Genomic DNA, 26,083 nt, shown 5'->3' with positions numbered 1-26,083 from the left:
AGGTTGGAGTGAAGGCATTGGGAACAGGACAGACAGGGCTGGAGGTGACAAGATCAGAGACTGAGGAGATGGGCAGGGCTGGAGGTGACAAGAGTTGCTCAATGAGCAGACAGATATCTGAGTGAGAAAACAGCCTGGAGACCTTGGCAAGAGCCGGTGGCATAGCCAGATGTCACTCTTAAGGCTAGGGTTGGGGGGACTTGCCATGACCCAGTCGGCTGAGGCCTGGGGACAGATCCTGAAAGGAGAAAGTGCTGCTAGATGTAAGAACTTTATTTCTATATGGTGCTTGGGGTGGGATCTGGTGAGTCAGGGGGTACATGCAGGCTTTCCCCAGTCCCCACCCCTATAGCTGCTGGGAGGGCCTGAGGATGTACAGGAAGTGGGTTTTCCGGGCAGGCAGCTTGGCGTGGGAGGAGCCCTGGGCCCCCTCTTCGAGGCTGTCCTCGTGGGTCCCCTCGCGGAGCCCATCCCGGATGGCCTGCAGGCGGTGTCGCTTCTCGCTGAGCCAGTGGCCACCCTCCTGAACATCCTGGTGGGACCTCCGCCTTGGCAGCTTCATGATCCAGAAGGCCACTCGGGGATGGGGTTCTGGGTGAAAGCTGTCGATGGCTTTTGGGACAGGCACCAAGGCCTCCTTCTCCTCTATCTTGGGTACCTGGAGAGGAGGGACAAGGAGACATCTCAAACTCGAAATGACAACCCCAGGATGCTAAGTCCTCACTGGCATATTCAGCCCATTTTGCCACCTATAGGGCACTTTGGGAGTTTAAAGCTCATTTTGTGGTTTACAAAGCACTGGGTTTACAAGTGCTTTAGAATTAAAAATACTGAGGTTTATAGAATGCTCTGGGATTGAAAGCACATTTCCGAGGTTTCAAAAACATTTTAGGATTAAACGTACTCTAAGGTTTAGAAAGCAATTGGAAATGTACAAATCACTTTGGGATTAAAAGCTCCAGCCTTTACTAAAGCATGACCACAAATGCAACGTGTGATCCTTGACTGAATCCTGGATCAAAAACCAAATCAGCTCTTGTGGACAGCTTTTGGGTCCCTCTTTGGGACTTCGGAGTATGGACTGAATGTCTGTTCGGTCCTTGCTACTCAAAGTGTGGGCTGTGGACCAGCAGTATCAGCAAGATTTGGGAGCTTGTTAGACATACAAATTAGCAAATTAGACGTCCAGACCTACTGAATCAGAGTCTGCATTTTTCCGAGAAGTCCTGTGGGAGATTGTTATGGGCTGAATTGTGTCTCCACGCCCCCACGCCCATTCGTATGGTGAAGTCCTAATTCCCAGTATCTCAGAATATGATCTTATTTGGAAACAGGGTCATTGCAGATTTCATAAGTTAAGACGAGGTCATTAGGGTGTCAACCTAATCTAACACGACTGGTATCCTTATGCAAAGGGGGAAATTTGGACACAGAGGTGCACACAGAGAGAAGGCAATGAAAGACGAAGGCAGAGGTGCAGGTGGGGGAAATGCTTCTGCATTTCAAGGAATGCCAAAGATTTTCTGCAGACCACCACAAGCTAGGGGAGAGGCTTGGAACGGATTCTTCCTCACGGCTTCAGAAAGAACCTGGCGACACCTTGACCTTGAATGCCTAGCCTCCAGAACTGGGAACGAGCATTTCTGTTGTTTCAGCCACCCAATCTGTGCTACTTTGTTACATTCAGCCCTAGCAAACTAATACAGAGATAATAGTGTGATTTTCAATGTTCAATTTCTTGGGTGTAAAAATGGTACTGTAGTCATGAGGGAGAATGCGTTATTCTTTGGAGATACGCACTGAAGGCTTTGAGGGTGGCGTGTCATGATGTCAATAATTTACTGTCACATAGTTCAAAAATGAAAAAGTAAAAATAAAGTAAATGTGGTAAAGTGTTCACAAGTCTAGGCCAGAGGTTCTCAACGGAAGTCTGGAGACATTTTTGGTTGTAACAACTGGCGGGGGAGGGGGTGTGACTTCCATCTGGTGGGTAGAGGTGGCGCTGCTTATAAGCATCCTACAGGGCACAGGACAGCCCCTGCAACCAAAGATTAATGAGCCGTTAAATGCCATTGGTGCCAAGGTCAAGAAACCTTGCTCTATGGAAAAGGGAATACAGGTTTACTGTATTATATATTTTTTTCAACTCTTCTGTAGAGTCGAAAATTTAAAAATAAAAACCTGGGGGTGTGTGGAAGACCCATATGGGTTTGCCAAGTGCTTGGGGTTCTTAAAACATTTTAGGATAAGAAAATAAGCACTTTGTGGTTAGAATCACCCTCAGAGGTTTACAAAGGGGAGCTACGCAAAGCATTTGGGGTTCATAAGGCACTTTGGAACGAAAGGTCACATTTTGAAGTTTATGAGAGAGATCTGCCTAGCCCTTTGGGATAATTTAAAAAATACTTGGAGGTTTGCAGAGTACTTTGAGATAAAAACACACTTTGGGGTTTATAAGGGTGAAGATTACCCAGCACTTGGAATTAAAAGCACTTCTTGGTTTACAAAACTCTCTGGGGTTTACTAAGTGAGTGGGCATATATACTCTGAGGTTGTAAACCTCATTTCTGAGAGCTGGTTGGTCCCTTTGACAGATGATAAAACTGAGGCCCAGTGAGAGGAAGTGCTGAACAGTTGGAGTGGGAGTGTCAACTCATCTTCTAAACTACAGAAAGTGTTTGGGCTTGGACATTTTGTCAGGGGCATGTCCTAACCTTCCAGTCACCCTCCAAACTCCCCTCTCCTGGCTCAATGGATGCCACCACCTGCTCGGAGATCAGCACCTCTCCTGTTTTGTTGTCTGTCACCTGTGAGGACAGAAGGTGAGAGTGAGTGCAAAACCGCTTCCTTCCTCTGCCCTCCTCCCCACTGATACTGCAGCATGAGGGATCATGGGGGAGACTCCAAGAGGGACTTTCCGGCACAGGCACCTTGTCAATCTGGAGGTGGCTAGAGAGTGTGTTGTTCCCCAGCCGGTGCTCCTGGTTCTCTTCTTGGTGGTAGTTCCTGGGGAGGCCCCGGAAGTCCATGGGGGCAGAGAAGAAGCTGTCCATGCCCCGCAGCAAGTCATCCTGGGGCCAGAGGAGGGACCATTGATCTGCTGGACCTCAAGACTCTCCAGTAAATCTGCAGCCCTACCAGGATGTCCTTGAGGCCTTGCCGCACGTACCACCCAGCCCCTTCTCTCTCTGTCCTCTGACCTTTAGGGCCTAACCAGGTCACCTTCTGTCCCATTCCCCATCTGTCCTGGCTCTATTCTGTCCCATTAACTTCCTATTTCTGCTCCCCCCTCCCCACCCCCAACCTACTGTCTCTATGGCCCCATCCTCTTCTCCTTCTGAGTCTCTCTCTCCATCCAGTCCTTGTCTCTCTGTACCAACTCTCTCTCTGCTTGATTTCCTCCCTTTCTTCCTCCCTCTCGTCCTCTCTCTCTCTCTCTCAGTCTGCCTGTCACTCTCTATTGATCTCTCTCCGTCCCTTTGACTCCTTCTCTTCCCGTCTGTCCTTCTGCCTGGCCGCAACCCGTCTTCATTTCTGTCTCTCCGAACCCCTTCCATCCCTCAGTCCCCATCTGCCCCTGTCCCTCTCCTCTTTACCTTTTCTTACCCCCAACCCTTGTCATTGCTCACTTTCAGGAAAAGCCGGGTGAAGCCTTGGATTAGGCTCTGGAGGCCTAGAAAACCTGAGGAGCTCTCCTGGGCGTCAGCATCACGGATTGGGGCTGCAGCGGAGCGGGGCACCAGGGCAGAGGGGACGAGCAGCAGCAGGACCAGAGGTTGCCACATTGCGGGGCGGGCCGGGAGGCTGTGGCAACGGTAGGGGTCAGAGTCCCCGCCCCTAAGTGGTCACGCTCCCACCCAAGACAAGCACCCCTTTCCCATCCTGGCCCGGGCAAGTCCTCACACCCGGTCCACTGCCCCTCCTCCGTCCTTCTGCCCCCACCCAATCCACCCCGTCAGGCCCCGCCCCTCTTCCCAGGCCCCGCTCCTCAGGGCGCTGCCCCACAAACGGATCTCATTCCTCTCCTTCGCCCACATTCATTCCCAGATCTCATTCCTCACCTTCTCCCACGCCCCGCCCCTTCCCCTGGGCTCCGCCTTATGCTAGGCCACAGGCCCGGTCACCGTACTCTCAGACTCTGACCGTCCGTCCTCGGACTGTTAAATCCAAACAGTTCTGGTCTCGAGCCCAGGAGGGATACCTGGAGCGTTAGATGAGCTCCGCGAGCCTTAGCCTCGCCCCTATTATCTGACCACGCCCCCTTCTGCTGACCTCACCCACGAGCGGGTCCCGCTATTGGGTGGTCACGCCCTTAAGGGCAGAACCACATCCCTATCCGTTAACCACACCCCCATGGTCAGACCATGCCCCTGCCGGTTGACCTCGGCCCTGAAGACCCAGTGTGGCCCGTATTCTCGGATCTCGGCCCTCGCGCCCCACTCCAGTCGCAGAAGACCACGCTCCTTGACTTAGAGCCGTGCCCCCACACCTGGGCCACTCCTCTGTGCCCCAGATCTCGCCGCCAGCCCCCTCAGTTCCATTCTTAGGCTCCCGGTGCCCAAGTCCGAACATTCTGGTTCATCCACTCCTTAGTTTTGTATTTATCTCTGAGTTTCTCCATGTCCTTTCTCGTCTTCTCCGGGATTTGAAATGATTGCTGCATTCAACAGAGTGTAACGTAAAGACGCTTAACTGGAGACCTCTTCGGCTCCACTAAAAAGCCCCACCCTCTCTGGAAACCTAAATCCAGACCTATGTTCCACCTTCCAAAGGAGCCCGGAATCCAGACTCCCTTCTCCTTAGGGCCCCAGAGTCCGGGCCCCAGGCCCTTCTATTTCCCTGAGTTTGAACATCCAACACTTCATATTTAAGGGACCCAGGAGTCCGGGCCCTAGCTCCTCTCCGCTCGGGCACCGAGGCTCTCTCCCGGTCTTGGGAGAGCTGCCACCTCCAGTCCACTGGCGCGTGTGTTTACAAACGACTGCTGTCCCGTGGAGCTCCAGTAAACTCCCAGTCCTCTCGCCTGCCTCTTAACTCTGGCGAAGTCACAGGAAACCTCGTTGTCTTAGAAATCAATCAAAAACCCATCCTCATACCTCGATCCTCAAAAATATACTTGAGGCCGAACAGAAAAGGTTTTGTGTTTTTATCACTCCCACATCCCCAACATACAAACACACTAAAAGATAGCCAAAAGTCCAGGCCCCCAGACCCCAACTCCTTCAGACCCAGGTTTCTTGGCCTCCATCAACCTCCTCCCTGGGACCTAGGAGTCGGGATCTCCATCTCTCTCCTCTCCCAGGGATGCAAGCAGCTGAATCCTGAAGTTCCTACCAGGCCCAAGCTAGACTTCACCTTTGCCAAAGCAAAAATCCTCCTTCAGACTGTCACCGTCGGATCCCCCTTCCCTGTGTCCGGCGCCCGGGCCCGCCCCCCCCTCCGGTCCCTCCCACTTTTCCCAAACAAAGCTCCCGGGCAACTTTCTCCCTCGCAGCGCCCCGCCCGCCCGCGGCTCCCCAGCCCCAGGCCGGGAGGTAGGAAGGCGCCGGCGGGAGTCGGGGATCCAGCTTTGGGGTGTGTGAGTTGGGGTGGGAAGCTACGCGTTATGAGTTGAGGTGTTTGTGGGATCGTCTCTGAATTGTTTGCCGCACTCTTTTTGCCCGGGGGCCCGAGTTTGCGCTTGTGACCGAGTCTTAGTGAGGTGTTGGAACTTTCGCCGGAGTTGGGGTGTCTGTTGATGGGTCTGAGTTTGGGACTGTGCGCTCGGGAGTGGGTGAGGGCTGGGGACTTTGGCGGCTGTGTCCGGGGAGTGTGAGTGTATGCGGCGGTGTGGTTTTGAAGTGAGAAAGGACCCCTGTGCGTGTTTCTGGCCGAATTGGTTTCTGTGCCATTTGTGGACGCCTGGTCCTCCTAATGGAGAAAGGAGGCCTCCGGGGTGGCATAGGGCGGGCTACAGTGCTTTCTGGATCTTCAGTCTTGCCTCTTCGGAAGTTTGGGGCCTGGGGCGGGAAATTACTGGGGACCTTTCTTACCCGGCTCCTCCGTCCCTTTGTCTGGCCACATGGGGGAGAGCTGGGCTGGGATTTTGGCCTACGGGGGTCCTGAACGCCTCAGCGCCACCGGGCTCGGCCTGGGGTCTTTGTCTGTCTCGGCCTGGGCTCCAGGGTCCGAGGGAGGAGGGGGATGGGAGCCTGGACTCTGGGGTCCTGGGAAAGCTGTGGAAGACGTGGAGCCGCCTGGGAGGCGGGATCTGACTGTATTGGAAAAAGTTTTCCCCTGTTCCTGGCCTCCGGAAAGTCACTGGGAACTTGAGTTGGATCCGAGCCCACGGCACAGGGGGAGGGGAGGGAAGGGGCGGGGCCGAAGGCCAGAGGGGAGGTGCCCTTGCCGGCCAGCCCCTCCCCAGATGGGGGTTGTGGGAAACTGGGGGAGGGGACGCCTGGGCCCTTTGTTCTGGCTCTCCTGATGGCAGGGCTCCCCTGCCCCCCAGTTTGTGGTTCTGTGGGTCTTTCCTGGTCAGGGCTTGAGTTTCTGCCCTGAGTCTCTGTCCCTCCTCTCTCTGGGTCTCTGTCCCTTTCTCTCTGGGTCTCTGTCCCCGTCTTTCTCTGGTCTCTATGCCTCCCCTCTCTGGGTGTCTGTCCCCCCACACTGGATCTCTGTTTCCTCCTCTCTGGAAGTCTGTCTTATGATCTCTGGGTATCTGTTCCTCTCTCTCTGGACGCTCCCCCCACTCAGTCTTACTAGGGCCGGGGCCCCTCCTCCTCCTTTTCTAGCAGCTGCTGTTCACATCTCGCACCTGTTCTTGGGGTGGGACTGAGAAGATCTCATCCACAACCCCCTTCCCTGCAACTAGTCCCCGACTCCTGTCTTTTTTAAGCCAGTAATCCATACCCAAAGGTTTGGCTCTCATGCGCCGTGGGCATTACTCTGGGGTCTTCAAGACTTCACCACAACCCAGGCTCCCCTGGAAACACAGAGGGCACTCTCACCCTCAGCTGCCCCAGAAATCCAGCCCCATTCTGCAGGACTTAAGGAGTCCCAGCCCCCAGCCTCCTGCTTCCCTCAGACCCAGAAATCCAGGCCCCCCTGCCATCTCCTCCCTCAGACCCAGCAATCTGAACTCCCAGTCCTCACTGCCCTGAAGTCTGTCTGTGGGGGGAGCGGGGGAGGGGTGGGGAACCTTGCTGAGCTCTGTGTTCCTCTAGGCCCAGATGGGGGAACCCCGGGCTGGGGCCCCCCTGGATGATGGCAGTGGCTGGACAGGAAGTGAGGAAGGAAGTGAGGAGGGCACCGGCGGCAGCGAGGGGGCTGGGGGAGATGGGGGTCCGGACGCAGAAGGTGTGTGGAGTCCAGACATCGAACAGAGCTTCCAGGAGGCCCTGGCCATCTACCCGCCATGCGGCCGGCGGAAAATCATCCTGTCTGATGAAGGCAAGATGTACGGTGAGTCCGCCCCTCTCTTTTGCCCTGGCCCCCACTGATTAAGACTCAGGTAGGAGCTGGCGTCGCTATGTGCACAGATGAGAAAACTGAGGCCCAGAAGGGTTAAGTGGTTTGCCTAAGGTCACAGAAGTGGTGGAGCTGGGATTTGAACCCAGGCAGTCCGGCTCCAAAGCCTGCAGTGGTAACCCCTCTCCCACAGAGCTGAGATGATTCGCAGCCCGGCTTGCTTGCAGACCTCTGGCAACCGTTGCTTCTTTTGTCTTCCCTAGTGTCCTGTGTGGGGGGAAGTCCCGTGAAGGTCTAACTCTGTCCCGTCTTTGACTCTTCAGGTCGGAATGAACTGATTGCCCGCTACATCAAGCTGAGAACAGGGAAGACCCGAACTCGCAAACAGGTCTCAGGACTGACTTGTGGGCCTCTCTCTGGGGCAGGCTTCTCTTGGGGGGGAGGGGGTGGCGCATCCTAGGATGGGGCAGGTTCAGGTTTAAGGAGGATGTCGTTCATGTGCTTTCGTCTGTCTTGTTGGCACCTCTGTAAGTACGCTTCACTGTATCTGATTCGGTCTGGATCTCTTACCAGTTGTGTTAGAACCAGAGAGTAAGGTAGAGAGACCCAAAGATCCAAAGAGAGAAAATGAGGAAGGGAAAGGAGGCCCGGATTTGCTGGGTCTGGGGAGGATCAGTAGCATAAGTGAGAAGAGACGAGCCTCTGTGGGCACATCTGTGTTAGCGTGTGCCTGCTCTGTGCGTTCATCGTCTTTCACGTTCCGGGAGCTCTGGGGGCCACCTGGAGGGTGGGAAGGGAGAGGGGATTCAAGGGCAAGTGGCTGTGGCTTGAATCTGCTTCTCTGTCACTCCCCCCAGGTCTCTAGTCACATCCAAGTTCTGGCTCGAAGGAAATCAAGGGAAATCCAGTCCAAGCTCAAGGTAGGGACTGAGGCAGACACCCAGAGAGAGGGGGCAGAGACCCTGAGAGTGGGGGACAGAAGATCAGAGAGTGGGACACAGAGACCCAGAGAGAGGGAGACCGAGACCCAGAGGAGAGGTCAATAGAAATGCAGAGAAAGGGGGACAGAGAGGCCCAGAGTGGGTCACAGAGAACCAGTGTTGGGGACAGAGGTTTAGCTCAGAACAGCAAAAAGGAGAGGGAGATGTAGACAGAATGAGGAAGTAGAGATCCAAAGTGGGGGCCCATCAAGCGGGGTGGATAGAGGTTCTGGGTGGGGAAGAGATTCGTAGAGAGAGGGGGACAGAGATTTAGCTCAGAACAGCAAAAAGGGTAGGGTGTTGGGCCTCTCCTCTGGCTACTGCTGTCTTCCCCCTCCCTCTCCTCTCCTCTCCTCTCCTCTCCTCTCCTCTCCTCTCCTCTCCTCTCCTGGTGTCCTCCCTTTCCCCTCCTGTGCTATGAGGACCTCCTCTTCATCTCTTTCTGGTTCATCTTCCCACTTTTAGTCCCTACGTGGTCTGCCTGTCATTTCCGTGTCCTGAAATCTTCATTTTGTTTGGAAATTTTCACATCCTTTTTCTTCTGCTGCTGGATTTCCAGTTCCCTCTTGGCCCAAGACCCTCATTCTCTTCTTCTCTGGGTGTGGGGTCTTTTCTGCCTCTTCCTTTGAATTGGGGGACCATCACTTCCTGTTCCTTTTTTTTTTTTTTTTTTTTTTTTTGTACCCAGAAGCCTCCCTCTGCTTTCTTTCCAGGTCTAAAAAACCTTCAGTTCTGGTCTTTTCTGGACCTCATGGTCCCACCTCTGTCCTGTCTGGACTAGGAAATGTTCACTGCCTATTCCCTCTGGGTCTGAAATTCTCACTTCCTGTTGCCTATATATCCGGAAACCTTCACTTCCAGCTCTTTTGGACCTAGAAACCCTTATAGTATATACTGTCTTTTATTCTGGGTATAGGAACCCCTTTTTCCGTCTAGGCCTGGGCCCCTCTACTTCCTGTTCCATAGTCATCCTTGCTCCTTCTTCCTCCCATTTTTTAGCTCAGGGTGGTGAAACTGTAGGGGTTAGGAGGGCAGGAGAGTGAGAATCCAGGCCTCGCTTCCTAAGTCATGTTTTCTTTCCTCCTTTGGCACCCTCCCCCACCCTCACGGGCAGGCCTTGAATGTGGTAAGTCCCCCTGCCCATCCTCCCACCTGCTGCTTTACCCCAGACATTCCTGAGGGGGGCAGGAGGGGCAGGGGGCTGTAGGAAGAAGGATTTGTGCCCTCCCCCAATCCTTTGCCTGGATTCCCCAGCTCTGCATCTCCCCATGCTAACCCACCCCTTCTGTGTCGACTGGGATTCACCATTAACATGGACTTCAACTTCTCCTCCAGGACCAGGTTTCCAAGGACAAGGCTTTCCAGACCATGGCCACCATGTCCTCAGCCCAGCTCATCTCAGCACCTTCCCTGCAGGCCAAACTGGGCCCTGCTGGTCCTCAGGTGGCTTAGGGATTCTGGGGCTCAGAACTGGAGGGGGGGCTGTGGTTTTGATGGGGCACTGACTGACTGAGCCCCCCTCATTTCTCTCTTTTTCAGGCTTCTGAGCTTTTCCAGTTTTGGTCAGGGGGCTCTGGCCCCCCCTGGAATGTTCCAGAGTGAGTACTTTCTGTTTTGGCTCAGCATTCCCCCCAGTCCCTCTACATAGACCTTTCTTCTGCAGCCAGCTATCTGGATTTGAGTCCCAGAGAGGAGGCTGGGGCAAGGGTCTGGAGAGGAGGACGAGGCCTGACCTGGGATACTGAGGCAGGGCGGTGTGGAGAGTCCAGAGGAGGGGCCTCATGGGCTGAGAAGGAGTGGGGAGGCAAGGACAGTGACTGGGGTTGGCGGCAGTCTGGAGATGGGTGTCCTGGGGGAGGAACAGGTTTGGGGAAGAAAGGAGATCAGTGTGGGGCTGCATGAATGTGCAGGGCCGGGAAGATGTCCATGGGGATAACGGCATCCCAGTGAGATTGGCTGGGCCCCAGAGGCTCATGGGAAGGCATGTTCTGTAGAGGTGTTCTTGGGCCTGAGGGGAGAGCAGTTGTCTTCTGTCAGAGTCAAAAGGAAGAAAATGGGTCCCTAAGGTACATGGGAATGTCTGTTTCAACGCTGAGAGAGCCCCAGAGGCTCATGGGAAGGCACGTTCTGTAGAGGTGTTCTTGGGCCTGAGGGGAGAGCAGTTGTCTTCTGTCAGAGTCAAAAGGAAGAAGATGGGTCCCCAAGGTACATGGGAATGTCTGTTTCAACGCTGAGAGAGCCTTGAGGGTGACATAGTGTGTTTGTTGCCTAGAAGAATAAAATAGGCCCCAGAGGCTTGTGGGAAGGGCAGTTTTCAGCCCAGAGAGGAGCCAGTGGATCCAGGCTGGTTATTGGTAGGGCAGTGTGGCCGCAGGACCGTGAGGAGTGGTGTTGAGGGTGTTGCCAGTGTGCAAGTGAAGTGACATACTGTGGGATCCAGGCTCCAGGGAGAGAAGAAATGTCCCTGGTGAGGTGCTGGGACCCAGGAGAGGGTCAGAACAAGTCCTCTGGGCAGAAGGCACTGCAGGTTTGCAGGGAGGGGGCAGAGCTGGAAGGAGGGGTGGGTCGGCAAGCACTGCCCTGGGCGCTGGGGTCCCACCTTTAGGAGAACTGATAGTCCAATGGAGGGGATGGATGTTAGTTAAATCATCACCTGCTTAAACACAGAATTGAAGAGTATGTGGGTGGTATGAAGAACTGCAGTAGGTTCCGGGCTGAGGGGGAGAGTTCTGGGGGTTTCTAGGAGGAGGTAACATTGAAGGCAGAGTAGGACTTGGCCAGGTGAAGAATGGGGGTTGGGAATCTTTTAGGCAGTGAAAACAGCATGTGCCAAGGCCCTGAGGAAGGAAAATTGGATGAGTTCCAGGAAATGAGAGAAGGTATTCAGCCACTGGCCAGTCAGTTGAATGTTTATTAAGCACCTATTAAGTGCCTGGTACTCTGCTTAGATTGGGACACAATCTGAGACAAGTTAGATAAGATCCCTAGCTTCATGGAGCTTCCATATTTGCAGCAGGGAGGAGACCAACAATAAACATGTAAACAAGTAAGCCTTCGCGGGAAAGGACAAAATGTGGGAAATAAAACAAGGTGTATATGCCCTATTTAGGCAAGAAAGGGTTCAAGAAAGGCCTCTCTGAGGAGGTGGCATTTGGCCAGTAGCCCTGATGACAAGAGATGAAGTCAGTGGGTAGGGTACTGGATTTTAGGTTTCATTTTTTTTTTTTTTTAAAGATTTTATTTATTTATTTGACAGAGATAGAGACAGCCAGCGAGAGAGGGAGCACAAGCAGGGGGAGTGGGAGAGGAAGAAGCAGGCTCATAGAGGAGGAGCCTGATGTGGGGCTCGATCCCATAACGCCGGGATCACGCCCTGAGCCGAAGGCAGACGCTTAACCGCTGTGCCACCCAGGCACCCCTGGATTTTAGGTTTCAGAATTGGGATGTGGGGGTCTGAAGGTCCCTGGAATTTGTGTCTTTCTGATTCTGGTCTTTTGACACCTTTTTAAAAAAATTTTTTTAATTTTTAATGTGTATTTTTTTAAAGATTTTATTTTATTTATTTATTTTTAAATATTTTATTTTGTTTTATCTTATTTTTACTTATTTATTTATTTGAGAGCGAGAGAGAGAGAGAGAATCTCAGGCAGATTCCCCGCTGAGCAGGGAGCCCCAAGAAGGGCTCCATCCTACGACCCACGAAATCACGACCTGAGCCGAAATCAAGAGTCAGACCCTTAACTGACTGAGCCACCCAGGCGCCCCTTGAGATTTTATTTTATTTTTAAAGATTTTATTTATTTACTTGACAGAGAGACAGAGAGAGAGCACAAGCAGGGGGAGCAGCAGGCAGAGGGAGAAGGAGAAGCAGGTTCCCCGCAGAGCAAAGAGCCCAATATGGGGCTGGATCCAGGACTCTGGGATGGTGACCTGAGCTCAAGGCAGACGCGTAACCAACTGAGCCACCCAGAGCCCCAAGATTTTATTTTTAAGTAATCTCTACACCGTCCATAGGGCTTGAACCCACAGCCCAGAGATCCAGAGTCTCATGCTCTATGGAGTATGAGCCTGCCAGGCACCCCTGGTCTTTTGACTCTTGACCTCTTCCTGACCTCTGACCCCAATTCTGGGGTGCTGTTTCCCCACCCCGAACTTTGGACCCATGTCCCATCTCCTGAACCTTGGTCATTTTCTCCTACCCTCCTGACCCTTCATCCTCCTCTTTGTCCACACTCCCTGTTCTTTGTGTTTTTCCCCACCTCCTGAGATCCTGTTTCTTTTCTCTTTCCGCCATTTCATGCGAGGCGCCAAAATATCGTCAACAAGACCACACACTTCGTAGTTCGGACTGGCGTGGATTTGAGTCCAGGCTCCACTGTGCCCCAGCTCTGTGACTGTGTGTGCCTCAGTTTCCTCCTATGCAAAATGGGAAGAGCAGTAATTGTACCTAACCTCCTAGGCTGTGAGGATTCAGTGAACTTTTGCACGTTATGTGCTAGCAAAGGGTCTGGCTTGTGGTGGCCCCTGGTAAACCTTAGCTGGTACAGTTATCTTTCTACCTTGCTGACCCCCAGCTTCCTTTCTCCCTCAGTGTGAAGCCATTCTCACAGACACCGTTCTCCTTGTCACTGACCCCCCCATCTACTGACCTCCCAGGTAAGAGTCTGCTCTGTACCTTCCTTGTCTCCCCTCTCTCCTCAACCTCAGCTTCTTTTTCTTCACCTTCTGCTGATCAGGACACACATTTCTACAGAGGTCCAGATCTGAGACAAGGCTTGTAGGGGGAATGGAAATATGAGTGATAGAATTTGTAGTGGTTAAGACCATGGCCTCTGAATTCAGACACACTGGGTTTGTGTTCTGTCACGTGCTAGCCTAAAGGACACTGGGAAGGTGTATGAGTCGAGATTCTTTCAGATGCAAGTGACAGAAACTCAAATCAAGCTCAATGACAAAAAAAAAAAAAGGAATTTATTGGTTTAGGTAACCGATATTTCAGGAGTGGCTGGATGGCTTCAGGCACGGCTGGATCCAGGGGCTCAAATTGTAGTGTCAGATTTGCTTGGTTCTGCTTTCCCCTGTGGTATATGGTGGCTTCATTCCCAGGCAGGCTCTGCCCACCTGGCAGCAAAGACAGCTTCCAGAAGTTCATGCTGATGTAGTCCTAAGAACTCACACTGGCTGAAAGAGAACTCTCAGGTTCCACAGACTCATCAATTTGCAATGCTTTTGGCTGCAAGTAACAGAATGCCCCAATTAATAGTGCCTTAAATAATAAAGGCTTTAATGATTTCACAAAACAAAAAGTCTGGAGGTGGGGTGCTCTTATGCTGGCTCAGCAGCTCAGCAATATTGGGACTGACATTTCTATAGGTCCTTTGGCCTCTTTCTTATCGTCCCAAGATGGCTGTTGTGATTCCAGGCATCATGTCTCAAGCAGGACTTGGCCAGGGCCAGAAGCTTTCTCCTTCCAAAGTTCTGTCTTTTTCATTCAGGAAGAAACTCCTCAGAAGCCCCTCAGCAGATTTCCCCTTACGTCTCATTGGCTAGGACTGTGTCACATGGCCATCTCTAGTTGCAAGGGAGGCTGGGAAAGTGAGTATTTAGCTTTTTCAGCTTCTAAGCGGAGGCAGGCAAGAGAGAAGAGTGCTTGATGTATTTAATACATGTTAGCGGTTTTTATTCTTTTTTTCCTCTCTCTCTAGGGTACGAGCCCCCCCAAGCCCTGTCACCCCCTGCCCTGCCCCCACCTGCCCCATCACCCCCAGCCTGGCAGGCTCGGGCCCTGGGCACTGCCCGGTTGCAGCTGGTGGAGTTCTCGGCCTTTGTGGAACCGCCTGATGCAGTTGATTCTGTGAGTGCAATTTTAGAATAGTCACTGGCAGGGGACGGGGGAGGGGGGTTGGAATGCAGAGGGTGATAGGAAGGGAAAGGATTAAGCAGTGGTTCTCAGACTTAGCCTGTATCAGAATAACATGGAGGGCTTGTTGAAACATAGATTGCTGGGCCCCACCTTCCAAATTCTGATTCAATAGGTCTGGCGTGGGGCTTGTGAATTTGCATTTCTAACATTCTCCCAGGCGATGTTGATGCTGCTGGCCTGGGGACCACACTTTGAGAACTGCTAGCATGGAGGAACTGGGTGGTCGTGGGGTCACGGTTGGGAAGGTCAGAGAAACTCGCCAGGTCATTGCTTGTTCGTTCAGCAAACATTTTTGAGGGCCTACTGTGTGCCAGGCTTTGTGGTGGAGACTGGGAACCTAGAAAAGCAGATCTTGTTTCTAGACTTGAGCTTTTCCCAGGCTAGGATGGAGACAGATGCCGTATTAGTCGCGGTGAGCTGACTGTTAGCAGAAATAACCTTAACCTTCGGGGAATAAACATAACATAAATTTCTCACTCATGTAACATTTCTGTGTAGGTGTTGAGTTAGGAGCCTTCCACACAGTGATTCTGGGAGTTCAGGCTCCTTCCATTTTGTGGTTCTGACGTTTTCTAGGGCTTCATAATCTGCTGCTGGATTCCCTGCATCTGGCCAGCAGATAGATGGTGGAAGGGAGAGACTCAAGAATTGTGCAGGAGTTTTTATGGGTCTAGCTTGGAAGTGGCAACTATCAGGGTCTGCTCACATCCCGTTGGCCAGAATTTAGTCATGTGGACACACGTCACTGCAAAGGAGTCTGGGAAGTGTAGTTTAGTTGTGTGAAAAGGAATGGGGGGTAGTTTGTGAACACCTACCAGTCTCTGTCAAAGCCACATAAACACCAATTGCTGCATATGGTGGGCCTATAAAACCCAAGTTGAAACCCTCTCATCTCACTGGGAGCAAAGGTAAAGTCCTCTCAGTTGCCCACAAGGCTCTGCATGATCTGACCCCCATTCCCGCTCTGTCCTCACGTCCTGCCCTGATACCCTAGCCCACTCTGCTCTGGTCACACTGGCCTCCATGCTCTTTCTCAAACACACCAGGCCCACTCCTGCCTCAGGGCCTTTGCATCTGCTGTTCTTGCCACCTGGAATATGTTTTCCCCAGATACCACCACTGTCTCTCTCCATTCATTCAGGCCTTCGCTTATCTTCTCGGATTGGCTTTCCCAGATAGCTTTATGGAAAATGCCAGCTGCCATCACGCTCAACCGCTGTACTATTCTTTATTGGGAAATTGTTTCATAGCATTTATCACTCTGAAATTTATATTATCCATGGTTTGCTTTTTAAACTTTTCTGTCTTTGGCAGTAGACTCCAGGAGAACTCTATGAGGCCAGGGACTTTGTCTTGTAGCCCTAAGACCCAGAATAGTGCCTGCACACAGTAGGTCTCTCAATAGATATCTATTGAATAATGAGTATGTGCTGCGATAGGGGAAGCTCAAGTTTTGTGGGTGTAGAGAGGAGTCATTCTTTTTTTTTTTTTTTTTAAGATTTATTTATTTGTCAGAGAGAGAGAGACAGCACAAGCAGGGGTGTGCGCAGAGGGAGAAGCGGGCTCCTCGTTGAGCAAGAAGCCTAATGCAGAACTCGATCCCAGGACCCTGGGATCATGACCTGAGCTGAAGGCAGACACTTAACCAACTGAGCCACTCAGGCGTCCCAGAGGAGTCATTCTGCCTGGGAAGTTAGTGAAGGCTTCCCTGAAATGACAACATTTGAGTTGGGCTTTGAGGGTTATATAGGAGTTTGCCATGTGCAGAACTTTATGTTCCAGGTACAGAGATGAAAACGGCATGAGGTTTTCAGGGAAACAAATAGTCAAATAAGGTGTGGGAGCTGGTGAGGCTAGAGATAGGTAGGCAGGTGCCAGTTCAGGAGGAGCTGGCATTGCCAAGAGGAGGGATCTAGACTTTCTCCTGAGGGTGATGGGGAGCTATAGAAGAGGGAGGGAGGATTTGTAATGACAGAGAAGGTGGGAAGGTATGAGGATTTCAGAATATGGACAAAAAGTGCTAAGAATGGGGACACATAGGGAGACTTGATGTGGGCTGTGTGGATTCCATCCATCCATCCATCTATCCATCCATTGATTGAACATTTGGGAGCACCGATTCAGTATAGGGCCAGGTTGGGGGGCGGTGGGCTTTGTCCTGGGTGCCTTAGGGAGCCACAGAAGGATTGTGAGCAGCGGAGGTCCACGGTCAGCTCTGGGGGTCTGTGAGGGATGACCTCAAGAGTGGAGATTGGAGGCTGGGAGGCCAGGGAGGAGGCTGGGGAGAGGGGGGAGAGGACGGGGCTGTGGGAATGGAGAACCAGGGACAGGACTTAGGGAACGAGGTGCTGTGGGGCAGAAGGGAATGGCGACGGTGCTTGGGAGTCAGGCCCAGTGTCTGGGTGGACAGTGAAATGGCTAGTGGGAGCTGAGGTCAGCGAGAGCCTGGGGTCCAGCCCATCTCCCACTCCTCACCCACGGCCCACCCTTCTCAGTACCAGAGGCACCTGTTCGTACACATCAGCCAGCACTGCCCCAGCCCTGGAGCGCCCCCCCTTGAGAGTGTGGACGTCCGGCAGATCTATGACAAATTCCCTGAGAAAAAGGGCGGCCTGCGGGAGTTGTATGATCGTGGGCCCCCTCATGCCTTCTTCCTGGTCAAGTTCTGGGTGAGTTCTGCCACCAAAACAAAGTGCCCACAAGTCACATGGAATCCCATCTAAGTCCTCTGGCTCTAAGGGAGGTAAGCTCAGAGTGTCAGCCCCCTCTCTAACAAGGAACGGCCAGCAGTTTTCCCCCCGGGGCGGGATGGATAGGACTCGGACCTCCCCAGATCCCACTAGACTTTGCCACAACCAGTTGCGTGACTGATGTGGCCTTGGGGATTGGCTTGCAACATTTCAGACTTCCCTGCACCCCATCCGACCACATGAAGCCTTGTTGCTAAGGAATGGCTCCCGTCCCTGAGCAAATAGAGGCATGGAGTTTGGTCTTTGAAGAGAGCACAGTGCCACTGGGCTCTGTTGCTAGAGAACGTCTGGCCTTGAGAAAGTGACTAAAGGACCTGGGAGGGGCTTTGTAAAAACATTTATTTATTTAACAATCATTTATTGAGCACTTACTGTATACAGGCCCTATGCCAAGTGCTATGTATATAATTGTGAATAAGACGGTCTATCTTGGGTCTTTCTTAGGCCCATTTGGTTTGGTGTCCATTACAATGGCTGGCACTGTAGGGGTCCAATAAATGTTATGAATGTCTAGGGGGTGTTAACGCTTGTTAACCAGAGCTGTGGCATGATCTAGTGTCTAAGAAGGAAGCCCGCTGAGGCCTGGAAGTTTACTGGCTCTGCTGGGCCCATAGCAACCCTGGTTATAAAGAGTTCTAGTGTGTGGAGACCCAAGATGGCTCTGCGGATGTGTCGCCGAGATCTTAGGCATTGTTGAGACTGAAGATAGGCCTCACCAGGTCTGACTGGAGAACGAACCCTAGAAAGCCCAGCCTCTGAAGGGATGCAGGGGTGTGGCTGGAAGGCTGGGAATGGCCATTGCCAGGGTGATGCATGGAGTCAGGCCTCTGAGGAGAGGACTAAACCATCTCAGAGAGTGACCTGGTCGAGTTAGCAGTGAAATTAGGAAGAGGGACAGGTAGGCTTCCCGAAAGGTGGCCAAGGGGCTCGGGCCACAGGTGTGATGAGGTCTTAGGCTTTGTTAGGTCCCACTTGGCCTAGTGGACTGTCTGTCCACTTGACCACTGGGGTCTTAGAGGAGCCTGACCTCCAAGAATTGGCTGAAAGGGCTGGGGAGAATGTTCTAGAGAGGAGTCAGGCTTCCCCAGGCCCCTCCAAGCCCCTTTGCTAGGGAGTAGCCACTTGCCTTAGCAACTAGGGTCATGAAGGGCTCGCTGGGGCGGGGTGTCTCTAGTTGCTAGGGAGTAACTGCCTCCTTAGTAACCAGGGCCTTGGAAGGGGCTTTTACTGGAGAGAGAGGGTCAGGACCATTTTTAGGGAGCCAGCCTCTCCAGTACTGATAGAAGGATGGGTGTTTTCCAGAAACAGGCCCGTGGAGATGTGGGGCTTTGAATGTGGAGGAGGAGAGGTGGGCCACTGCAGGGCTATGGGGGGAAGCCAGGCCATGGGGCAGAGCTCCCACTTAAGAAGCGTCCCCGCCATGTGTAACGAACCTACCTGTGCCTCCCCATCCCCCAGGCGGACCTGAACTGGGGCCCGAGTGGCGAGGAGGTAGGGACCGGTGGCAGCAGCGGTGGCTTCTATGGAGTGAGCAGCCAGTACGAGAGCCTGGAACACATGACCCTCACCTGTTCCTCCAAGGTCTGCTCCTTTGGCAAGCAGGTGGTGGAGAAGGTGGAGGTGAGGCTGGAGGGGTGGAGCTCTGGGCAGGTGAGCACCCAGCCACCTGCCACTTTGGGGGTGCAGACTAAAGGGACCAAAGCCACAACAGCTCCTGCACTTGGGTGTCTGTGTGGTGGGGTGGGGAGCGTCCTATCCTCTTTGGGGGTTTCATTAATGCATGGACTTAGAGCTGATACTGCGTGCCCAAGGCACGGGTAGGGGTTATTTTGAGGGTTGAGAGGTAATGTGTGGTACAGAGATTTTTAGTCACTAAGATTCAAAAAGTTCTTATGGCTATGGAGGAATCTGCAGGGCAAGGAGGTTCAGGGGTCACACTTAGGGATTGCTCTTGAACTCAGAGGTCATATAGAGTTTGGAGACCTAGTGGAGGGGGTCTTTAGAGGGTGTGAGGGTATCTGAGGGCCTGGGGGTCAGAGCAGTTCAGAGGTCTTGGAGGGTTCAGAGCACAGTTTTGAGAGGCTGGAGGGGTTGCTGGTTTGCAGGCTCAGGGATCCCAAGTTGGACACCCATGGGTCCAGGTCCCATCTCTGCTCACCACAGATGGGGCAATGGGGGAAGGACGGCAGTGGGGAGTGGGCGTGGCATTGGAGAGGCACAGAGTGCCTGGGGCGACCCTTGTGTCTCTCGGTCACTGTCCTCCCCGCTCTGCGCCCCCATCCTGGTTCAGACGGAGCGTGCCCAGCTGGAGGACGGGAGGTTTGTGTACCGCCTGCTGCGCTCACCCATGTGTGAGTACCTGGTGAATTTCTTGCACAAACTGCGACAGCTGCCCGAGCGCTATATGATGAACAGCGTCCTGGAGAACTTCACCATCCTCCAGGTGAGGCACTGGGGCTGAGTCGAGCAGGGCAGCCGATATGGTGGGGAGTGCCCACAACGGCCCCTCAGCCCGGGGACCTTTCGCCTGGGGAACTGACACAGGGGGAGCCCACAGTTGAGCCTTTGCTTAGGGGACCCCTTTACCCAGAGAACGGATGTGGTGGGAACTCCACAGCACTCTCATTTAGGGGGATCCCCCCTCACTGGGGAAACTGTGATCCCCCTCACTGGGGATCCTCAGTTTAAGGGACCGCCTTCATAGAGAACCTAACCTTAGCCCAGGGAACATGATATGGTGGGATCCCCTTTAACTTTGGTCAACTTCAAAGATTTTATTTATTTGAGAGAGAGAGAGAGAGAGAGAGAGAATCTGAAGTAGATTCCACATTGAGCACGGAGCACAATGTGGGCTCAGTCTCAGGACTGTGAGATCATGACCTGAGCTGAAACTAAGTGTTGGACACTTAATTGACTGAGCCACCCAGGTGCCCCCTACTTTGGTTAACTTTGATACGCCATCTGATGTGAGGCCCCTCACTGCCAATGCTCAAATGGGGAACGGGACCTGTCAGGCATCCCCTCTATATAGGGAATGTGATATGGTGGGGACCTCTTTCCTAGGTATCATCTCATGATACCTCAGGAAGGGCACAGTGTTCCCTGCTCTCCCTTTTTTTGCATAAACCCTTTCTCTTGGCCTCCTTGGCAGGTGGTGACAAACAGAGACACCCAGGAGCTGCTGCTCTGTACCGCCTACGTCTTTGAGGTCTCCACCAGTGAGCGGGGGGCCCAGCACCACATTTACCGCCTGGTCAGGGACTGAAAGGGGACCCCAAAAGTGGCTCACCCCCCCTGGAATATCCTCCTCCCAGGAAGGACCTCCAGCTTTCTTCATGCTCGTTTGGGGAGGGGCTGCTCCGTGTTAGAGGGGACCTTAAAAGCTGGGTGGTGAGTTGAAAAGATGGATCCTGATATTGGGGCCTCACAGTGGTGTCTGAAAGGACAGATCACTCCAGAGCATCAGGGACTGGGGACAGAAGTGAGACAGCCCCGAGGTACAGCACTGGTTTCTCAGTCTTTAACAGGCGCTCTCCCCCAGCTTGGTTCTGGATGTTTTGAATGGCCTTAGAAAGTATGTTGGTTTGTCCCTCTGTTTTTCAGCAACCCCCCCTTTCCCAGTCTGCCTCTCTTTACCACCCCAACCCTGTGACCTTGAGATCAAATATTGAAGGTTAACCCTTTGTGCAGGAGCAGAGCCAGATGGGCCCTGGAAATATTTTTTTTAATATAACAAGAGATATTTATAAGTGGGTATTAGGGTCGTGACTTTTTCTCAGCTGGGCAAGCTGTGGGGTGAGGCTTTTAAAATCTCATCCTCTCTTCTCAATAAGACGTGGGCTCTATACTGTGTTGCCTCCCCTCACCCGCAAAGTGTGTTGGTTTGTGTTTTGACAGAGGATAAAACTATTTTACCAAAACGCAGGGGATTTATTTGGGGTTTCGGTGAAAATAATCCTGTGGGAGGTGGTAAGCCGAAGGCAAGGAAATGAGGTATCTTTGGGGGCAGGAAGCTGGTGGCCGGAAGCCCCAGGTCCCACGGGAGAGGTGACAGCAGCTGGGCAGGCAGACATCTGGGTCCCCCGGGGAAATGAGGAGGTGGAGGACTCAGTGGTTGGGGCGAACTGGGGATTGAACAAATATTTACATACCACAGGGAAGCCCCTAGGGCACTTGAAGGGATCAGGGCGGGGCTTTGGGAAGGGACCGGGGCCTAGCGGTACCGAGCGAGCCGGTCGTAGACTTGGTCCAGGTTTCTGCACAGGAATATCGAGAGCGTCATGAAGCTGAGCTATAGAGAAAGGAGACCTGGTCAGAGAGGTCCACAGGGTAACGGCGAGGGGGATTGGGGTAGGGATGGTGGGGGTTCCGAAGGAGAAAAAAGGGGTGGTTCCAGGGGAAGAAAATTAAGCGCCGAAGTTTGGCGGGATGGGGTCATGGGAGGGGCGGAGAAGGGTGGGGCTAGAGGGGGAGCTCGGCCAGGTTGTGAAAGATGGGGTCAGGGATGGGAATTTGGGGGCTTAGGGTAGGCTACCAAAGATGCGGGGTGGGGTGGGGGAGGATGGAGAGAAGGGGAATGGGGGGGGGGCGTATCCAGCTGCGTCTAGCGCAGGTTTAGAGTCTGGGAAGGAGTGAGATCCGGAGCTAGCCCAGGGTACTTTATTCCGGAGGCTCATCTGTCTCCCTCTCTGCCTCGGCCGCTAGTTCCACCTCGACCTCCACCTCCTCTCCCGCGCTCCCGGTCTCAGGTTGTTCCTCGTCTTGATCCCAAAGCGGCCAGGACCCCAGGGCCATGGGCAGCTTGGCCTGTGGGGCCTTGTCCCCCCAGTTGGGACAGGCATCCGCCATGCCCCAGCCACCCCACAGACCGCCGCTACGCCCGCTGCTGCTCAGTACACCACAGCGCCCGCCGCCGCCATCAGCACTCGGGCCAGGCCCGGGGCTCGAACCATAGGCGCCAGGCACCTGCAACCGGCGTTCCCGGCGGAGCGCCCTGCGCAGTAGTAGCAGGCTCAGCCCCGCTACACTCACCTGCAGGGAAAGGGGAGGGATATTGCGGCTAAGAGCAGGGGGCTGGAACGCCAAGGAGGACCAATGGGAACTTCGCGAAGGCGGGAGGGAACGCCTACTTCCTGAGTGCGACCAATCAGGGCTCGCAGAGGGTAGGCCTCCTTCGTGCCAAGTGGAGAGGCAAGAGAGCCCGGATTGGCTGACGCTCTAACACTCACGCACCTTTCCCAGATAATGGGAGGACGCGCAGCTTGGCGCGGGGCCATCTAGGGATTGTACGGCCAATCGCGAGTGGGGGCGGGACCAAATTACCTCAAGTAGACCGACGCCGAGACAAATGCCCACTATGGAGATGAGGTTGTTGTGCAACCACTTCTGGAGGCTCCGCGCGCAGCCCTGGGGATGTGGGGAAAGGTTAAAAGTAGGGTTCTTTCTGGAATTCGCCTTCAAGCCCGTGCCCGCTGTTCTCCTCAGCCCAGCCCTCACCCCTCTTTCAGGCACCGCCCCGCATCCCTAGTTAGTAGGCTTCTCTAGTCTCTCCACCTCTCCGGGTCCCAGCCTCCTTTCAGTCAGGCCTTTTCTTTTAGGCCCCGCCCCTACAAACCACGCCCCTTCTAAGGGGCCCCACCCCTCCTCGTGTACCGCTTTCTAGTAGCCCCAGCCTGCAGACGCCGCCCATGTCCTGCGGCTCCGCCTCCTGGGGAGCAAACCCCTACCTCACAGGGCCTTCCCCCTTACTAGCGGGCTCCAAACCCTCCCCACCTCGCTGTAGATATTGCTGTTTTCAGAAACCACGCAAAGGTCTGTACTGTGCCGGGGCCGCGCCAGTGGTCCCAGCCGGCTGAACTGGGGGAAGGAGAGCTTCTCGAAGACGGCGGAGTCATTGGTCGCCGATGAATTATAGCAGGAGCAGGGCACGTGATGCACCTCCGACTCGTTGCTGATGAGGCTGGGGATATTGAACCAGTCTCGAGGAGAGTTCCAGCCGCAGCAGCGCAGCTGGAAGAGGGACAAGATTCAGAGGGACGGGGATTGGAGGGATTCAAGATGATTTGGGGGTTCAGGGGACTGGATGATGTGTATGAGGTCGTGTTGCGGAGTAGAGGGCTAAGGAGTGGGCGCAGGGTGGGGGACGGCGGGCTAGGCTTGGGGACATTAGGGGAACATGGGGTTGGGAGAGACAAATCACAGGCCACCTGGGGCTGGGGGGGGAGCTGCCGAATCACACTGTGGACCGTAGACTGTGTGTGCAGTGCAATTCAGCCTCAAGTAGGGGACAGGTGGATGGGAGGGCAGGGCCACGTGAATGACCAGCGAATGGAGTCTCACGTGGGCCGGGTCCCGTGAGGGCCAGCGTCACCAAGGATTAGGGACTGGGGTCACGCTAGGGCCTTGGGGCTGAGGGGGAAGTTTTGTCGGGGCAGAGAGCACAGCCTCTCCAGGGTCTGGGACCTGGGGGGAAACGGCCACAGTGGAGTCGGTTACTTTATCTTCTCGGGGTGGGGCCACGTAGGGCTGGCAGGAGTTGGGGGTGGGGTGGGGTAGGGTTACCTTGGGGTCCTGCAGCTGGGGGCCCCTGCTCCGTCCGGGCGGAGTCTGCTCGGGGCAGGGGTCAGAGCTACGTCAGAGTCCCAGAGCTAGAGGGAGGGATGCGCGTCCGCGTGGGTGGGGGCCTCACGCACCTGGAACTGCACGTAGTCCCAGCTCTCCTCCGCCGCCGACTCCTCCGGCCGCGAGCGGTAGTTTTGGATCGTCTCCATCACGATGTCCTTCACCCTCCGCTCCAGCTAAGAGGCGGAGAGTGAGGCTGGATTGCCACCCGCTTCCCCACCCCCATTCACCCCTACCCAACCTAGCCACTCCCGGGCTTTCTCAGTCCCAAGGGTTCCCCGAGTGGCTTGAAGGGGCTCTCGATTTCTCACTGAATGGCTAGTTATGTCTCTGTTCCTCAAAATCTCTGCCTGGTTCTATCGTCTGTCTTTCTGTTCCCCCAGCTATCTCCCACGCTCTCTCATTAGGTCTCTCTCGCTCGCTCTCGGAGCCTCCTGTTTCTCCACCTGTTTTTTCTGTCTGTTTCCCTTTGGATCTCCGTCCCCCTTGCTATGTCTGTTTTCCTCCATCCGTGTCGTGGTCTTCCTTTGACTATCCTTGTCTCTATCTTCCTGTGTGTCTGTTTCTGTGTCCCTGTCTCTCTCCATCCTCCTCGGCCTGGCACGTTATTTCCTTTTGTCCATGTCAGCCTGTGTCTGCTTTTGCTTCTGTCTTTTCCCAGCCCCCTCCATACAGTTGGGGGCAGTGTGGGGAGAGGAAGCCATGCTCACCCGCATCCGCTGAGTGGAGATGAGGATTCCCAGTGTGATCTGTGTGGCAAACAGGAGCAGCAGTATCCCAAAATACTGGGGGGCAGAGTTGAGAGGTCAGACTGAGCCCCCTCCCAGGATGCAGAGCTGCCAGGGCTCTATTTGAGGGGGGATGTGGGCAGGGCACTCACCAGGCCCAGGAGGCAGCGAAGCTCCTTCAGGGCCCCCACACAGCCCAGGAGGGCAAGGCCCATGGTGAGAATTCCGGAGATGGCCAGGGCCTTGGACCAGATCTGCAGGGGCATGAAGGACAAGCCTGGGGGAGGTGAGAGGCAGTGACGTTGGGCTCATGCACACAGCTCCGGGGAGCCCCATTCCCCACCCACACAGCCACTCAACTGGGGAGCAGTATTCTGGGGGGCCTCTTTTGCTGGGTGTCTGACTCTGCCACATATTGAGTCTCTGTTCCTCTCCTGGGATTCTCTCTCTCCCTCTCTCGGGGACTCTGTCCCTTCTGAGTCACTGTTCCCCCATCCCCCTCTCTGTCTGTTTTCTCTCTGGATCTCTGTCCCCCTTTCTCCCTGGTCACGGTTTTTCCCTCTTGCTCTCAGTCTCTTTCCTCCTTCTGCTTCTTCTCACCCCCAATAGTTTCAGTCCCATCACTTGATCCGTGGCATTGGATCAGTCACTAAAATCTCCCTGAGGGCTAGGGGAAGGTGATACTTATTCCCTAGGGTTATTTTAAGGGACACATGGGAGGCATGTGTTCAACGCAGTCCTCAATACAGGGCAAACACTTATTAAATATGAGCCATTAGGATCTTGACTATTATTCCATTATTACTTTCCTACTATTATTCGTGTTCTATCTGCTTTTCTACTTCCTTGCTGTGTGACATCCAGTAAGTGACATCCCCTCTCTGAACCTCAAGAGAGGGGAAGGTTTGTGGGAGGATCTGATAAGCATCTGCATGAGATCTACCGCGTAGGAAGTGCCTGAGAAATGGCTATTACCATTTTTATTATCATTCATATGCACAACTCATTTGCCAGAGGAAGACCCTGAGGCTAAGAGCAGCAGCAGGCTGTGAAGCAGAGCTTGGGACAAGGGAGACCCCGGGAGGTCACTCAGGGGCAGGCCAGGTCACACTTGCTCCAGGAGGCCCTCCCCAATGGCCCTAGCCCCCTCACCTACAAAGGACACGAAGCTGGTCTTGTCAATGAGTATCCAGATGCCAAAGCAGAAAATAAGGCTGCCTAGGACCTGATGAGAGGAGATGGGAATATGGCGGTGGGCAAAGGCAAGGGGGGTGGGGGGAACATATCAGGTCAGGTAGTTGCGGCAGGGGCAGGGGCTGGGGCCAGGGCCTGGACTGGGCACCCATGTGGCAACTCACGAAGAAGAAGAGGTTGAAAACGAAGAGGAGGTACTTGATGAGGCTGAGGCAGCTGTCCTGGGCCGACATCTTCGCCTAGAAGGGAGAGCAGCCAGTGGGAGGGACAGAACAGAAGAGGTGTTGGCCCCGGAGGGGACAGGCAGAAAGAGGCTGTGAGAGACAGAGAGGGAGAAAGGAAGAACACAGAGAAAGAGGAAGTTCCCGGGGTGAAGCCCCACCCCCTCTGTCTACAGGCAAGGTGGCCTACTTGTCTGTCTCTGCCACCCCCCCCCCC

The 26,083-nt window shown here is 54.0% G+C and overlaps 3 protein-coding genes across 9 annotated transcripts; 1 reads left to right on the top strand and 2 right to left on the bottom strand.

Moving 5' to 3' along the window:
• Nucleotides 1–252: 252 nt before the first annotated feature.
• Nucleotides 253–5,387, bottom strand: DKKL1 (dickkopf like acrosomal protein 1). 5 transcript variants are annotated; one of them, XM_008684540.1, is made up of 5 exons: nt 5,356–5,387; nt 3,630–3,804; nt 2,931–3,071; nt 2,715–2,807; nt 253–658 (listed from the first exon to the last, which is right to left on the bottom strand). In XM_008684540.1, the coding sequence occupies exons 2-5, from the start codon at nt 3,783–3,785 to the stop codon at nt 347–349; spliced, it is 702 nt and encodes a 233-aa protein (XP_008682762.1). In that variant the 5' UTR covers nt 3,786–3,804; nt 5,356–5,387; the 3' UTR covers nt 253–346. The 5 variants fall into 5 exon arrangements, with proteins under 5 accessions (XP_008682762.1, XP_008682759.1, XP_008682761.1 ...); XM_008684537.2 differs by lacking the exon at nt 5,356–5,387 and adding an exon at nt 4,130–4,249; XM_008684539.2 differs by lacking the exon at nt 5,356–5,387 and adding an exon at nt 4,144–4,231.
• A 141-nt stretch (nt 5,388–5,528) lies between these two features.
• On the top strand, nt 5,529–20,855 carry TEAD2 (TEA domain transcription factor 2). 2 transcript variants are annotated; one of them, XM_040634290.1, is made up of 13 exons: nt 5,529–5,574; nt 7,206–7,443; nt 7,773–7,837; nt 8,307–8,369; nt 9,544–9,555; nt 9,765–9,872; nt 9,969–10,027; nt 13,021–13,085; nt 14,135–14,283; nt 16,848–17,021; nt 18,561–18,683; nt 19,393–19,545; nt 20,254–20,855. In XM_040634290.1, the coding sequence occupies exons 2-13, from the start codon at nt 7,212–7,214 to the stop codon at nt 20,365–20,367; spliced, it is 1,317 nt and encodes a 438-aa protein (XP_040490224.1). In that variant the 5' UTR covers nt 5,529–5,574; nt 7,206–7,211; the 3' UTR covers nt 20,368–20,855. The 2 variants fall into 2 exon arrangements, with proteins under 2 accessions (XP_040490224.1, XP_040490223.1); XM_040634289.1 differs by having other exon boundaries at nt 5,559–5,574; nt 18,561–18,722.
• Nucleotides 20,856–21,011: 156 nt separating this feature from the next.
• CD37 (CD37 molecule) lies at nt 21,012–25,884 on the bottom strand (the record flags this gene model as incomplete). 2 transcript variants are annotated; one of them, XM_008684535.2, is given in 8 exon segments in its annotated part: nt 21,012–21,393; nt 22,425–22,508; nt 22,875–23,111; nt 23,795–23,899; nt 24,434–24,508; nt 24,604–24,728; nt 25,604–25,676; nt 25,810–25,884. In XM_008684535.2, coding segments are annotated over 8 exon segments (852 nt in total), but the record flags the coding sequence as incomplete, so codon positions are not given.
• Between the last annotated feature and the right edge of the window lie 199 nt (nt 25,885–26,083).

The sequence above is a fragment of the Ursus maritimus genome, unplaced genomic scaffold (genome assembly GCF_017311325.1).
Source record: "Ursus maritimus isolate PB19 unplaced genomic scaffold, ASM1731132v1 scaffold_19, whole genome shotgun sequence".
NCBI lineage: Eukaryota > Metazoa > Chordata > Mammalia > Carnivora > Ursidae > Ursus > Ursus maritimus.
This window is presented reverse-complemented; position numbering and strand designations above follow the sequence as displayed.